This window comes from Opisthorchis viverrini, assembly GCF_000715545.1.
Source record: "Opisthorchis viverrini unplaced genomic scaffold opera_v5_217, whole genome shotgun sequence".
Taxonomy (NCBI): Eukaryota; Metazoa; Platyhelminthes; class Trematoda; order Opisthorchiida; family Opisthorchiidae; genus Opisthorchis; species Opisthorchis viverrini.
The window spans coordinates 1-13180 of NW_008751876.1; the positions used below are offsets into that span (position 1 = coordinate 1).

The 13180-nt window shown below is 43.7% G+C and overlaps 1 protein-coding gene across 1 annotated transcript in view; it reads left to right on the top strand.

Annotated features, from left to right (window-relative positions):
* Window positions 1-3: 3 nt before the first annotated feature.
* The window catches only part of T265_14575 (hypothetical protein), a gene marked incomplete at both ends in the record, with an annotated part of 47026 nt that continues 33849 nt past the window's right edge, over window positions 4-13180 (top strand). The window contains 12 exons of the mRNA XM_009174267.1: window positions 4-115; window positions 2896-3042; window positions 3457-3612; window positions 3710-3979; window positions 4530-4892; window positions 4972-5426; window positions 7378-7570; window positions 8167-8614; window positions 9253-9565; window positions 9665-9989; window positions 10421-10701; window positions 13013-13157. Coding sequence (XP_009172531.1) covers window positions 11-115; window positions 2896-3042; window positions 3457-3612; window positions 3710-3979; window positions 4530-4892; window positions 4972-5426; window positions 7378-7570; window positions 8167-8614; window positions 9253-9565; window positions 9665-9989; window positions 10421-10701; window positions 13013-13157 — 3201 coding nt within the window. The remainder of the gene's footprint in view (window positions 116-2895; window positions 3043-3456; window positions 3613-3709; window positions 3980-4529; window positions 4893-4971; window positions 5427-7377; window positions 7571-8166; window positions 8615-9252; window positions 9566-9664; window positions 9990-10420; window positions 10702-13012; window positions 13158-13180) is intronic.

Consider the following 13180-nt stretch of genomic DNA (forward strand, 5'->3'; position numbering starts at 1 on the left):
TCCGTCGGCGATGGGCGAGGATGTGTCGGATGTGTGTTCTCCTTTTTCGCCGTTGGCTGGTGTGAGTTTTACATCGGGAGCCATTGCTGAAAATATGGGGTCTAGTGTTTGTGATGTAAGTTTTTCGGAGTGCGCTTCTGTATTTAAGATGTTTTCGGTGTCGTGTGTCGTTCGTCGTGTCTTGTTTTGTTGATTTTCACTCCCGTGTATGATTTTTAATGGCGTGTGTGTTTTTGATTGCAATGCCTGCCTCATCTTGTATGCTGGTTGTGATTTGTCTTTTGGGTTTCTGGTTTCATTCTTAGCATGGTGAATTTTTGAATGGTTACTTTGTTTCTGTGGTGGTCTGATGAGTGATAATTAATTGTGGACCTTTTTGGGTTGCGACATTCTCGGTGGGTACGGTTTGTTGTTTTTATGCTATTCTTTTTTCCTCCTTTTTTTGGGCCTGTTCTTTATACAGGGCTTATCAGTCATTATTGTCATGGCTGTGTCATTTATAGTCCGACTTGTTGTGTTGTTGAAATATTTGGGCAGTTGAGATTTCGGTCATATATTGTGCGCGTTGTTTCGTTTTGGTTCGTTGCTATGGGCATCTCTTGTCCACGTTGGAATTACTTTTTCTATGGACTCTATCGCTTGGAGTTTTCCGTGCTGTCTGTGTTGGTTGGGCTGGTTTAGCCAGCTGTGCGGTAGAAAATCTATTTGATGGGCGGAACTGCTGTGATACAGACAATAAATATCGCTAATATTTCTACTTCCCTGCAACTGTATATCGGGTATGGATCTAAAGATCCCTCTTTACGGAAGAAAAATTTGGATACTTTACTACTGTTAATTCGAAGTTAACGCAGAATGCAGTTCCTGTTCCATACCAGTTTGGTCCATACATCATGACTTCGTTTGAATTGTGAAATTTTTTATTAGCTGTGGGTGAGCCTCATTTGCGGGCTGGCTTTTTTCGCTGTGGTCCATCGTGTGCATAACCGTTTTCGCACCTTCCCCGAGCAGGCTTTGCTGCCTTTTAGGTGATGTTTTCCCCTCATTCTCGAGCTTTGTACAAACCACCAATCTCTTTCACTGTGGAGGGAAGAAAGCGCTTCTGTGGCCGTGTACTGTTTTCACAGTAACTTTTCCTTTTACCATCCGGTGTCCACATCATGTGATATCGTGCTGGCGTCAGTTTTTTTTTACTTAAGACCTGACTTCATATAGGATTTCCTGGCATTCTATAGAGGAGAATTTCGGTAGCTCAGCTAGCGTAGATAGTCGTTGGCTTGTTCGCTGACCTGGGCAATTTGGTTGCAAACGTTTCATAACCAATCGAGCTGACATCATCAGTGCGTAGTTGTGCGTAGCGGTGGGTTAGTGGTTGTGCACAACCACACCATTTCCTGGCATAAATTTGGACCTGCTGAGTTAAAAAAAAGGGCTGGCCGTTTGCTTTCATTGTGACGTACATGCTTCTGCTACTGTGATGCCCTATTTTGTGGTGGTCCACATGCTTAACTGATATTTTGAGACTTCATGACCATCATACGGGCACAAACTCACTTGTGGGTCTTTGCGTTATCTTGCTTGACTTTTGAACAAATGCACCATGATTTTCCCAGTCGACTTTGTTCCGTCTCCAACAAGCTGTTGATTCCAAGCTCTTTTAAACCACACATGATATAAAAGATAAAAAGATAATCGTTCAGCTGTAACACACTTTCGGTGCCCATCTGCCATGCAACCCAACGGAAGCACGTGGGTTGGGATACTTCCAGGTTACCCAGGCCTAGACAGAGGAAGTCGAGAGACAGAGGTCGGGTTCGAACGACGGACCTTCCGATCAGCAAATTCGCGCTCTAACCACTGAGTCATCTCGCTTCGTGAGCTACCTCGCCACACACGAGAGATTTCTAACAAAAAAAATTTGTCGCAATAGTTAGACTGATTAATGACCAACCGTTTTCCTTCAGGACGTTTATAATAACATCCAATTCACGTTCTAAACTTTCGTATGAATATATTTTCCCAGCCTTGGAGCTAAACAGCTAACAAATTTTCTTTTTCCTTGACGAGGGACAGAGCTGTGAAAGTTCTTATGCTGTCTCCAGGTGCTTTGTGATACACTTTCGAATAAAGCCATCATTTCTTCTAACCTACAATACGTCCGAAAGTTTTCTGATCATTCACTTTTCTTTCGAGTTTGTGGATCGAAACCAACTTTCCTACCTTGTTTCCAACACAGTACCAAAATAATTCCCCATTTCAACCTTCATGATATGATAATCTCTTACTCATTTACCAATTTACTTATGGCACTTAGTTTACCATTATCGATTTCTAATGGCAACTGTCTGCTTGTCGTGTGTTGTCTTCATTCCTACCTTTGAATAGTTTCTCATTTGATGGTTTCCATTGATTTTTGGTTTGAACGTTTTAGGTTCTGCGGTTAGATTGCACTTCAAACATAGACGTTGTAACAGCAGCTTTCTTCATGATCTGTTTTAGTTTGTGTCTCACTGGTGTTCCGTTCTCGCGACTACCTGATCTATCACCATATCGGTTACGTAGAAGTTTGTGTAATTCGCGTCACAGAATGTCCTTTTTCTGTAGGCGAAAACCTATGACTCCTTAAAGCATGTAATTTGTAAAGTGGAAGAGCTTTGTTCATGTGGTTTCGCCGCCTTGTCTGGATGATGTAACATTCCCTCAATTCATCTGGTCTCAAACTTTCCCAATCACTTGTGCTTGCTCGCTTGCTGCTTATCCTACGGTGATACCATCAGCACGTCTTTCTGTAACGCCCTGTCAGATGCTCCCATTGTTGTGTCTTGATATCAAGTTACTTGTATTCTGAAACCTCTAATTGTCCATCTTTGGTTTTCTCTTTGAAATCTCCTGAAGTCGGAATCGGAGGCACTTGTGAACCAATTGTTACTTGGTTTGGATGAGGAAAGCAAGTGGATTACTGGATGCGAAGATAGCCTACTCCGCATGGGTGCTATTTCCTTGGATGATAGATCTAACCGTCAGTTGCTGGATAGTCATCAGGTGAGGAAGTACATTTGTCAACAATTTGTTTGCTTACACGGTCAATCCACCTCCAAAGCTTTGGCGATCGTCATAGAAGGAACATGGGATGATCGGACTTGATCTTCAGATACTACATCACAGCCTTTGAAGCAGTATTTCACATGAAGCTGGTTAGAATAGGAGTTCGAAATCTACGACTTTCTATGGTGGATTGGGATTTGTCTCTGTGATATTGGCTCTTCTTGGCCGCTAGCCTTGGAAAATAAAGTTGTCATGGTTAGAAGATGGCTGCGTTTAGATAACCGTAACGCAAGTGATTCACTAGCATATCTGTGTGCTATGCCTACCACCGGTACGCCGGTTGTGTCCATCTAAACAAAACCTTTGAATTTTCAATCGCACAGTGACCTATACCTTCTGTATTCCTTTTAGGACTTGTTAGAGGAACTCACTAAACGACAGACCGCCATTCGGTCCATTGTGTTTCAAGCTGAACAGTTTCTGAGGTCAAATGTAACTGTTAGTAGTCCTGCGACTCGTAAACAACTGCAGCTGAAGGTCAACGGTGTTCGTGAACGATCTGAGCACGTGAGTTGAAATTTGGACCTTTTTACTACACCCTAAAAACTGTTTTGCACATGTGGGATACGCACCTACTCCTCTCAATCATCCGCATCATTTCCAGGCTCACAACGAAGCGGAATCCCGTATTCGAACGCTTATCGGCAGTTTCGACGCATTGGAACACTTGACCTACAAACTACACGATTTACAAAATATGCTCAAACAATTCGAATCGGTTCTTGCGATTTCTTCAACCGGGGCTACCATGGACGCATCGCAGTTCAATTTTAGGACAGCCGTTCAACGCCTTAACGCAGCTGTAACTGAGGCGAACACTGCCCAAGCGGAAATCAGCAACCTCCCATGCTTGGTCCGCAACTTCCTCGGACACGTCAGTCGGTACACGCGGAGCAAGGTGCTGTCTTATTTTTGTTGGGGTGGACTCCATTATCGTAATTATTTCATTTGGTAGTTTCCGCGTGACCTAGCATTTGAGACTTCTTTTTTGCTATCCAACTATAGGGGATTGAGTACTGTCACGTGAGATTGCCGAAGTCACCTGTTACATTTTTGTGAACTCCGTCGCCATCACAAAGTAGGTAATCTACTTCAAGGGTAGGGATTGTTTATTTCAAGCTTGCGGATGGACGAGTTTGAAAGCCGCTCCTTACAAGGACCGCTTTCTTACAATGACCTTCTGAAGAATTCGCTCTCAGAACGCTTGTGTGTGCATAGTAGGAGCATGATCGTAGAAAAGGGCAATGCGTATTGTAATGCATATTTTCCTCTTCAAGTTGTTTAGGTGATTTTTCCTCTACGTCTTTCTTGGCGCTTCACTAGCTAGACAGTTTACCACTTATCTGCTAACATTTCGAAAGGTCACCACAGGCTTGTTGTGTGTTATCGAAAGACTATTTCCTTTACTTTTTCGCCTGCTCTAGAATGCATATCGTGAATCGCTGGATTGTTTGGTAGCTGTAGAAGATGACAAACCACTGGAACACACGGTACGGGACGCTGTCCATGAGGCTAGCGATCGCCTTTTCAATTTAGGCGATCGAGTGCGTGATCGACTTGCGTACATGTTGAGTGCACAGGAGAAATACGAACAATTTATTGATGAGGTCTCCCGGCGCACAATTGCTTTGGACACAGTGGGGAAGAAGTTTCGTTGTATTGATTTCGGCCGGATTGCTATCATGGGTAACCGGCTGAGCGGTTCGCAGCGTGGCCAAGTACAATCACATTCCAACACATTGGTGGAATTGATTGGCTTACTGGAAAATACCGGGCATGACTTACAGGTTCGTTTGAGCAGCTTGCAACTGTATGCTGATAAGTTGTGTGGGTCTTCTTTTACCACATATATCATCTTCTGTTTAGGTTTTACTGAAGGACACCTTTCCGAAGTTACAGACTAGCCTAATGGAGGCCGGTTTTACCCAAGCTGCTGTGGACCAGGTTGTTAAGAAGCCCCTGATCGGAGAACTCAAAAGATGCGAGAGTTTGATATCAGGCGTTAAACAGAAAAGCACGGAATTGATACGTCTCCTATCCGAGGGACAATCCGTGTCAGATACTTTGAGCTCAACTGTCCAATGTTTGGAAAAAGTTGAGCGTCGTCTAGCCCATCCTGTGTCGGGTAAAACCCAAGAGGAATCGACTGAAATGCATCAAGCCCAGGCCGAATTATCCTCGCAAATTGTTGCGCTTCACGTTGCACGCGGTCGAGTTCAGTCAGTCTTAGACAAGGCTGCTGCTCGTGATGAGGCTGTCAGTGAAGCTGACATACGGGCTGCGCGCGAGTTCGAAAAGCAGATTGACGTTTTGGACCAACGGTAAGTAAACACTACTGATGTTAGGTACGTTCGTTTTGCTGGCACAGTTCTCACTTGAAACGAAACACCATTTCTTTTGTACATTATTTGGGGCCTTCATCTTCTTGGGTCAACTGTCATTCAAGTGAACATTACCCCCAGAACCTCACAAGAAGCATTTTACAGTTGACAAATCGGATGCTTCCATTGAGGAGGACTAGCAAAGTAGTATCGTTCCCTGCCATTTGGTCGGATGAATTCGTCAACTTTGGCCAGTGAAATCGATATCCTTAGCACTGTCGCTAGCCACATTGTTGGGTAAAACAAACAAACTATCTAGGAAATAAGTTAACCTGGTAGACAGGTGCACTTATGCAGCGTCCTGGAGGGTTTGGGTTGTTGATCAGGTGAATGCTGTGCTGTGCAGCACATTCAGCTAGAGGACATCATAAACGAGAGATTCAATTGAGTCTCCCGTGAAAGCCAAATTGATTTGCAAATGGGTGTATTTCTCGAAAACAGTGCAATTTGGGTTCAAGTAGATCATAAGGTTGACGGAAACTCGGGGACTGCGCCTACCTGATGAGCCCCAAGAAGGGCGAAACCGGTCGTGGCCTGTCGAAGAGTTTTCAACAACCTTGTGAGTAGTTTCCTTTATGAAAATATACTGCGATATATCGAATATCGTGCCATGAGGTGGCCTGTGTGCAGCACATTCAGCTGGAGGACATCATAAACGAGAGATTCAATTGAGTCTCCCGTGAAAGCCAAATTGATTTGCAAATGGGTGTATTTCTCGAAAACAGTGCAATTTGGGTTCAAGTAGATCATAAGGTTGACGGAAACTCGGGGACTGCGCCTACCTGATGAGCCCCAAGAAGGGCGAAACCGGTCGTGGCCTGTCGAAGAGTTTTCAACAACCTTGTGAGTAGTTTCCTTTATGAAAATATACTGCGATATATCGAATATCGTGCCATGAGGTGGCCTGTGTGCAGCACATTCAGCTGGAGGACATCATAAACGAGAGATTCAATTGAGTCTCCCGTGAAAACCAAATTGATTTGCAGATGAGTGTATTTCTTGAATGCTGACCTGTTCACCGAGTTTGGCAACCGTCTTGAAAACGTTTCGTCACCATTCAAAGATACATCCTCTGTATGCGTTATTTACTCTGCTTGCGTTTGTACGGTTTCTAAAGCGCATCTTGCAATACGAATGTAATTGATTGTTTCGAAATCATCCCGATCACATTTTGGTTGGTAATGAAAGAACGACAGCTCACAAGGCATCATAGGTCGTAAAATGACTGATCAAACTTAGAGTATGAATAAGTTGTCATCCATGTTTTAACTATAACGCAAGAAAGATGAGAGGGAACATCCAAGCGACTTCGTGCCAATGATGTTCCTTCGAACAGTAACGAGATAATTGCAAGCCAATTGTCATGGTCAACCAGCAGATGGGCAGGCGCCCGTTCAACTACCATTAGATGCACCCGAGCTATCGATAGTTAAACACGTTGAATGGTTAAAGTTCGCCGCGATAGGGAGTGAGGTTTAGTACTAAGAAAATGTTGCAGAGAAATCCACGGTATTCCTCTGTGTAGGGACTCCATAACCACCGTCCAATGCATACGGTGGGTTCTGGTTAACACAAAATTTATTGGGTTAAATGCAGGTAAACTGGTACGTACGTAAGTTAATTGGAATCAAAGGTATTCGATATCTAACTTATTCAACCTGTTTGAAGGTGACATGTCCAAGATCGCCCTGAAAAGTCTGACGATTGCATCCACGGTCAAGTGGAGTCTCGTCAACCGAATACAGAACTTGTGAGAAAGGTTTCTTTTCGAGCACTCCATCGATACGATATTTCGAAAACACTGGAGGCGTCTCCTCTTTGTAGGGAACAGTTTGAATGGTCAAAACTATCAACTATCCCAACTCCGTTGTTTGTCTTTCTCCAACCGTAGTTTGGCTAAGGATCAGACGGAAGTCGCGACTAGACTGCGAAACGTTACGGCTACACAGGAAACAATGAACATATGTGAACGAGACGTTAAGGACATTGTCAGTTGGACAGATAAAACTTTGGCGTTAATGGATTCACCACCATTTTTCCGAGCACCCGAAAGTCACCTGCGAAAGCGTCTGCAAGCTGTTCAGGTTAGTGATCTTCCAAACCTTTCTTTCAATCGTTCCCGTCATTTTGTTCAGATACGCTCAAGTTCCATTGACTCCTTTAATTGATGAAAATATATGCGCAGGGAAAACGGTGTGTTCTCTCACGCTTTAGAATAGGTGATCGATTGATCATTCATCAACTGCATACACCTCTCGCCGTATTATCCCACAATAAATTTGCTTGGTGGACGTTTTTCTGTCCAAAGCAGACCATCCATAGCATTTCACTAGTGTTCGGCGGGGCAGGCACCTAATGTTGACCATTTCCTATGGTGTAGGAGGGCTCCGGGCAAGGTCATGTAGATTTGTTTTTATCAAGTCTGCTAATAACCAATTTGAGTAGTGGTCCACTATATCACTACCAATGTTCATACCAGTTGTTCACCGATATCAAGGATTTTTTTACCGCTCTTGGTGTTTGCGATGCATTAGTGATATCAATGTACGTTGTTTGTTTTTATCTTGTGAATCGAAGTCGTTCTGGCGGCATATTTCACACCCACCTCTATTCCACTGCTACTCTGACCGTATAGTCGCTATCGCGTGTTTTGACTAACTTCGTTTTTTTCCTGTTTCAGTCGCAGCTTGGCCTCCGGAAGAAACAAACAGAAGAACTTGGCCAGCAGGTCCGAGCTTTACCAGCATCCGTTCTCAGTGCAAAAGAGTTGAAAGAGAGCATTTCTGTCCTGGAGGCCCGTCTGGAACAGTTAGATGATAGGTTGACGTTGGCCACGCGAAATCTAGACTTGCTCGATGCGCGATACGCCCCTTATTGTGCTGCTCGACAGGCCGCTGAGGAATGGCTGATTACGACATGTGGTGTCGTCCAGGGGCTTTCTGCAATCGCTTTGACCTCTGAGGAACTCTTGCGTCAGTCAGCTGAAACGAAGGAATTGCTTGACCGATGGAAGGCTCAGGGTGATCAACTAAACGAAGTTTATCGTCTTGGAACGGCCTATGATGCGCTTTCGCATTCAGTCAAACATGGTTCTCGGGGTTCAGAGGATCCCACAGCTTTCGAACAAGGTAGTTCATAGTGAAATGAATACCTACAGTGCGACATGCACTGTACTAATTATACTTGAGCATTTACTTTCTTTCGTTCTTTGCTCTCGTTCATTTCCTTAAAGGTGACAGGATTTGACTGCCACCTCTAAGCTACACGACAACCGCTTTTCTCTATATTAGCAATGTTAACATTTTATTCGCTTGACCGAATGAATAACTCTGACGTAGCATAACTTTTGTTTTGGTGGGTGTCTGCTCTTCGAAAGGTTACAAAACGAACACCATCATCCCCGTCAGCTTCTTTCTGAATTTCCCATATGTCGACAAACTACTCTCCAACTCTCTAATGATTTTACGAGGTAGACTGTCACATTCATAACATGAATGTACCTTTCCCGTGACCCTGAGTCACCTACCATGCTTGCTATGGTCCTTACTTTAAGGAACCCCTATGTGAACGGATCAGTGACGATACTGTATCGACTCCGTACTCTGGCGTTGCTTTCAGCGATCCTTGTATGGTGAGACTGTGTAACTGATTTACGAGAATGAAGTTGCGATTCTAGGTCCCTGGGGTCTACCATATCGTCTTTGTGTGTTTTATTTTTTATGATTTAAAACAATACGGTCTTTTTAACCATATTTCATCTACCCAGAGTCCACCTATTGCTTCCGGTGTTTGACAGTTCGGTTTTACTTGGAAACTTTTCTCGATGAATTTCGTTGTGTAGAATCCAGTGACGTCAAAAGGGAAATGAAAGACCTTCGCGAGCGCTATTCAACCCTCGGCACCCAGATTCAAGAACGTCAAAGCACTCTGGAGGCTGTTTCAAAAGAGGTTAATGCATTAGAACAACATCGCGACGATCTGGTCACTTGGCTTGGGAAACGGGTTCAAGCACTCGTTGGGCAGACTAAGAAATTGACGGATTTGCAGACTATCAATGACGCAAGTATCGAGGCTCAACGGTAAGCGTTCTACCGTTTGTGTTTTTGTGAATCTACCTATATGTTGTGCATGTTTACCGTGCTTTCTTCTGATTATCGCTTCACCCTTCATATCCACAGCATTCATGATGAGCTGGTTTCTGGAATGTCTGGTTTAGACGAGCTTCGCAAACGTGCTGCTACCCTTCTGCACAATCGCAGCTATGTTGCCGGAGCAGCCGAGTTACGAAATGCTGTTACTGAAACAGAACACCACTGGTCCACTGCCGTTAACGCAGCCACTGAACGCCAAAGAAGTCTGGAAAGGCTGATCAGAGATGTGGCTGAATTTAAACGGTTAGATGGCACACTGTCGCAGCGACTAAGACAAATCACACTAGCTGCTCGTGCTTCACCACTGATCGATCAAACCACTTTGGAATTGGCGCCTTCTCATCTGAAACAGGTGCGTGGTCAGCAGTTTCTTTTAAATTGTGTGCGTTTTTGCACGATAGATCAAACATAGCTAATGTGATCACCTGGAGGTATGGAGTATGGCCCAAGCAGTCAAATAGCAAACCTTTGTGGTGGGCCATCCACTTTGTGCATAAATCGTATAAGTGCAGTTCTTGTAGTCATAAGCCCGACCAGAAACTTGACACTCGTGGTTCGCATTTCACCAGTTGGTCATCTAGTCTGTCGTTGTGTTTTCACATATAGAGGTCACAGAAGCTTGGTAATTTATGACCGAAAGTGTATATACGAATCCCATCTGTATATAAGGTACTTTATAGACTTTTTTGGAAAATCTGCGTATCATCCACGTTTTATTCCGGCGGGACTGCTGATCGCTAACACCTTTCATTGGTTATCCTCCTTTCTTATCTATTCTGCTAGATACGCTCTCTTCAAGCTGAATTAGAGTCACTGACTGCCGATATCGTCCAGATGCGTGAGCTTGGTAAACGCCTAACTGATCGACTACAACCGCCAGTTGTCGCTGAGTTGCAAATCGGTCAACAGATCCATCATGTCAGTTCTTTGCATGACCAGGCACAAAAAGACCTCGCTATAAAAGCTAGTCAATATGAGAAAGTCCTGGGTCCGAACTTTCAGTTCGAACAGTTGCTGGACGATGTTGATGATATTCTCGGTGGTGCGCAGCGCCAAATCGACAAGTAAGTTCCTTCATGAACTTGAACTCAGATACGTTCAGTGAACCGATAAACGATTGCTCCCGTTCTACTGGGGCCTACCAGGACTGTAAGGGCTTTGGCTCTAAGGATGCAGCAAAGAGTCACTCATACGGTTGGCTCCAGAAAAGACAACGTTTTATCCACTCAGTTAGCAGCCAAAGGGCGTGACTAATGGCGGTAAGGCTTTGTTTATGGTTGTGGATGATCTTGGTTCATTTACCAATGACCAGCGGCTTCTTTGTGATTCATTTGTATGCGCTAATCTGCGATATCTCATATAGGGACTGGACGATAATTTTAATCTTCATTTCTCTCATTGTCTGTGGTGTTGCTGTGGGACTTCTTTCGGGTCAAATTTGCTTGAAAAGTATAGTGGAACGCTGTTGATTCATTCGCGATTGTATTCATCGTGCGTGTCACCACGGCATTCGTTATGGTGCTTCGCTAATGGGGGAAGAGTCTGCGTTAATACCAAACTCCTATCGTTTATTTTTGAAGATCATGCTCACAGGCATAAAAAGTAAATGCAAGCGATGAATGTAGAAAGGTTACAGGAGGATGTTAGATAAGGAGAAAGAAGCATCTTCTTCGAAGTCATGCCACCAAGAGTTCCCGTCAGACAAGATGAATTCTGACGTATATCAGAACGTTTGGTATAGAAATACGCGTGTAAAAACCAACAACCGAAGAAAAGACAAGCAGTACTGAATGCTCTTCCAGACGCTGTAGGCTCTAGCATAGTCAAGACTCGCACATCAGGAACATAGTGTCCGTCATACTGAGTCCGGTGTGCTATTCACTGGCGAGAATGTAAACTCAACGCCATGTACCACACACAAAAGTGTTGTGAGTACGCAGATGGCCTACAATGGCAAACAAAAACAAGTCACTGACTGACCTTTGGGAGTCTTTGCCGAATGTCTGGGGTCACTTATCACTTTACCGTCCAGTTCATATCGAACTCCCATTTCTAGATCACAGGCAGTATTGCCAGTATGTATTATATAGCCTGTGCGTTACTCAGTTAAGAGTAATTATCTTTTATTCCGATTCAGGCTCAGACTTTCGAGTTAGACAGTTTAGACAACGCAGAATGTATGTTGATAGTTGATACTCACGGTAAAATCTACCAAAGATTCACCTACCACACTGATACGCAGATGCCTACAATGGCAAACAAAAACAAGTCACTGACTGACCTTTGGGAGTCTTTGCCGAATGTCTGGGGTCACTTATCACTTTACCGTCCAGTTCATATCGAACTCCCATTTCTAGATCACAGGCAGTATTGCCAGTATGTATTATATAGCCTGTGCGTTACTCAGTTAAGAGTAATTATCTTTTATTCCGATTCAGGCTCAGACTTTCGAGTTAGACAGTTTAGACAACGCAGAATGTATGTTGATAGTTGATACTCACGGTAAAATCTACCAAAGATTCACCTACCACACTGAAGTGCTGTTTTTATTTGTTGTCCCAAGCCTAGTTGGTCATCCATCTCTTAAAAAAAAGAGCAAATTTCTAGTCAAACTTCATAAATAGAATGATGTGAGGGATGGGTGAGAGGTTAAAGACGTACCTTTTTATCGTTTGTCGTATTCTTCTACCGAATACTCCGATATTTCAGTTATCCTGTTAATCAACACGTCGATGTGATCATCGATCAAGACACTGATGTGATACTACATCTGTCGGTGTTGAAAATCCCCTTACAACCGACCATCCATTCCACCTTTTCGTGCTTTGTATGTTGGAAGTCGTACTTGTAGATCCATCAATCTCACTTCCTCGTTGAACATTGATTTGGGTGTATTTGAAGTTGAACGCTCGTTAGCAAAGTACGTTCTTGTTAAAACGAAACTGAAACGAGACCGAAAGAGTTTGTATTATTCCAACAACTGTGTTTCCTAGTGTAGTGCCGTATCAATGAGATGTTCATAGATGTCCTGAACACCGGCCTAAACGAAGCAGTCAGCGCAGCACATTAACTTGGTATCAGTAACGAGGAAGATTCGCTGGAGTCACATATTACTCTCATGTGGATTTTCAAACGATTGTTTAACCGTGCGTGCATGTAATTTGATGTTGAAGTAAGAAATATGAATCATAAACATCCAGAGGAGATGGGGTTACGGCCACCTGTCGATTCCGTGGAAAATGAAAAATTGTGGTGAGATATCGGAGTTTTAATCAATTACATGATTAACTCCGTATCCGTTAGCAAAGCATGATTACACATCAGTCTGTTGTTCTTCAATCGCAACGCTATAGTATTTTTATCAATCCTTTCCAGACCAGGAATTGGCCGGAAGGATCGTCAGGAGGTGGAAGACCAGATGAATAAGGCTCGGACGCTGCTCACGCGTGCTCGTGCTCTTGGCAAACAACTATCCGACTCAACCACAGATGCAGCTATGAAATTCGGTATTGAGACCAAGGTTAGTTCTTTGTGCATAACACG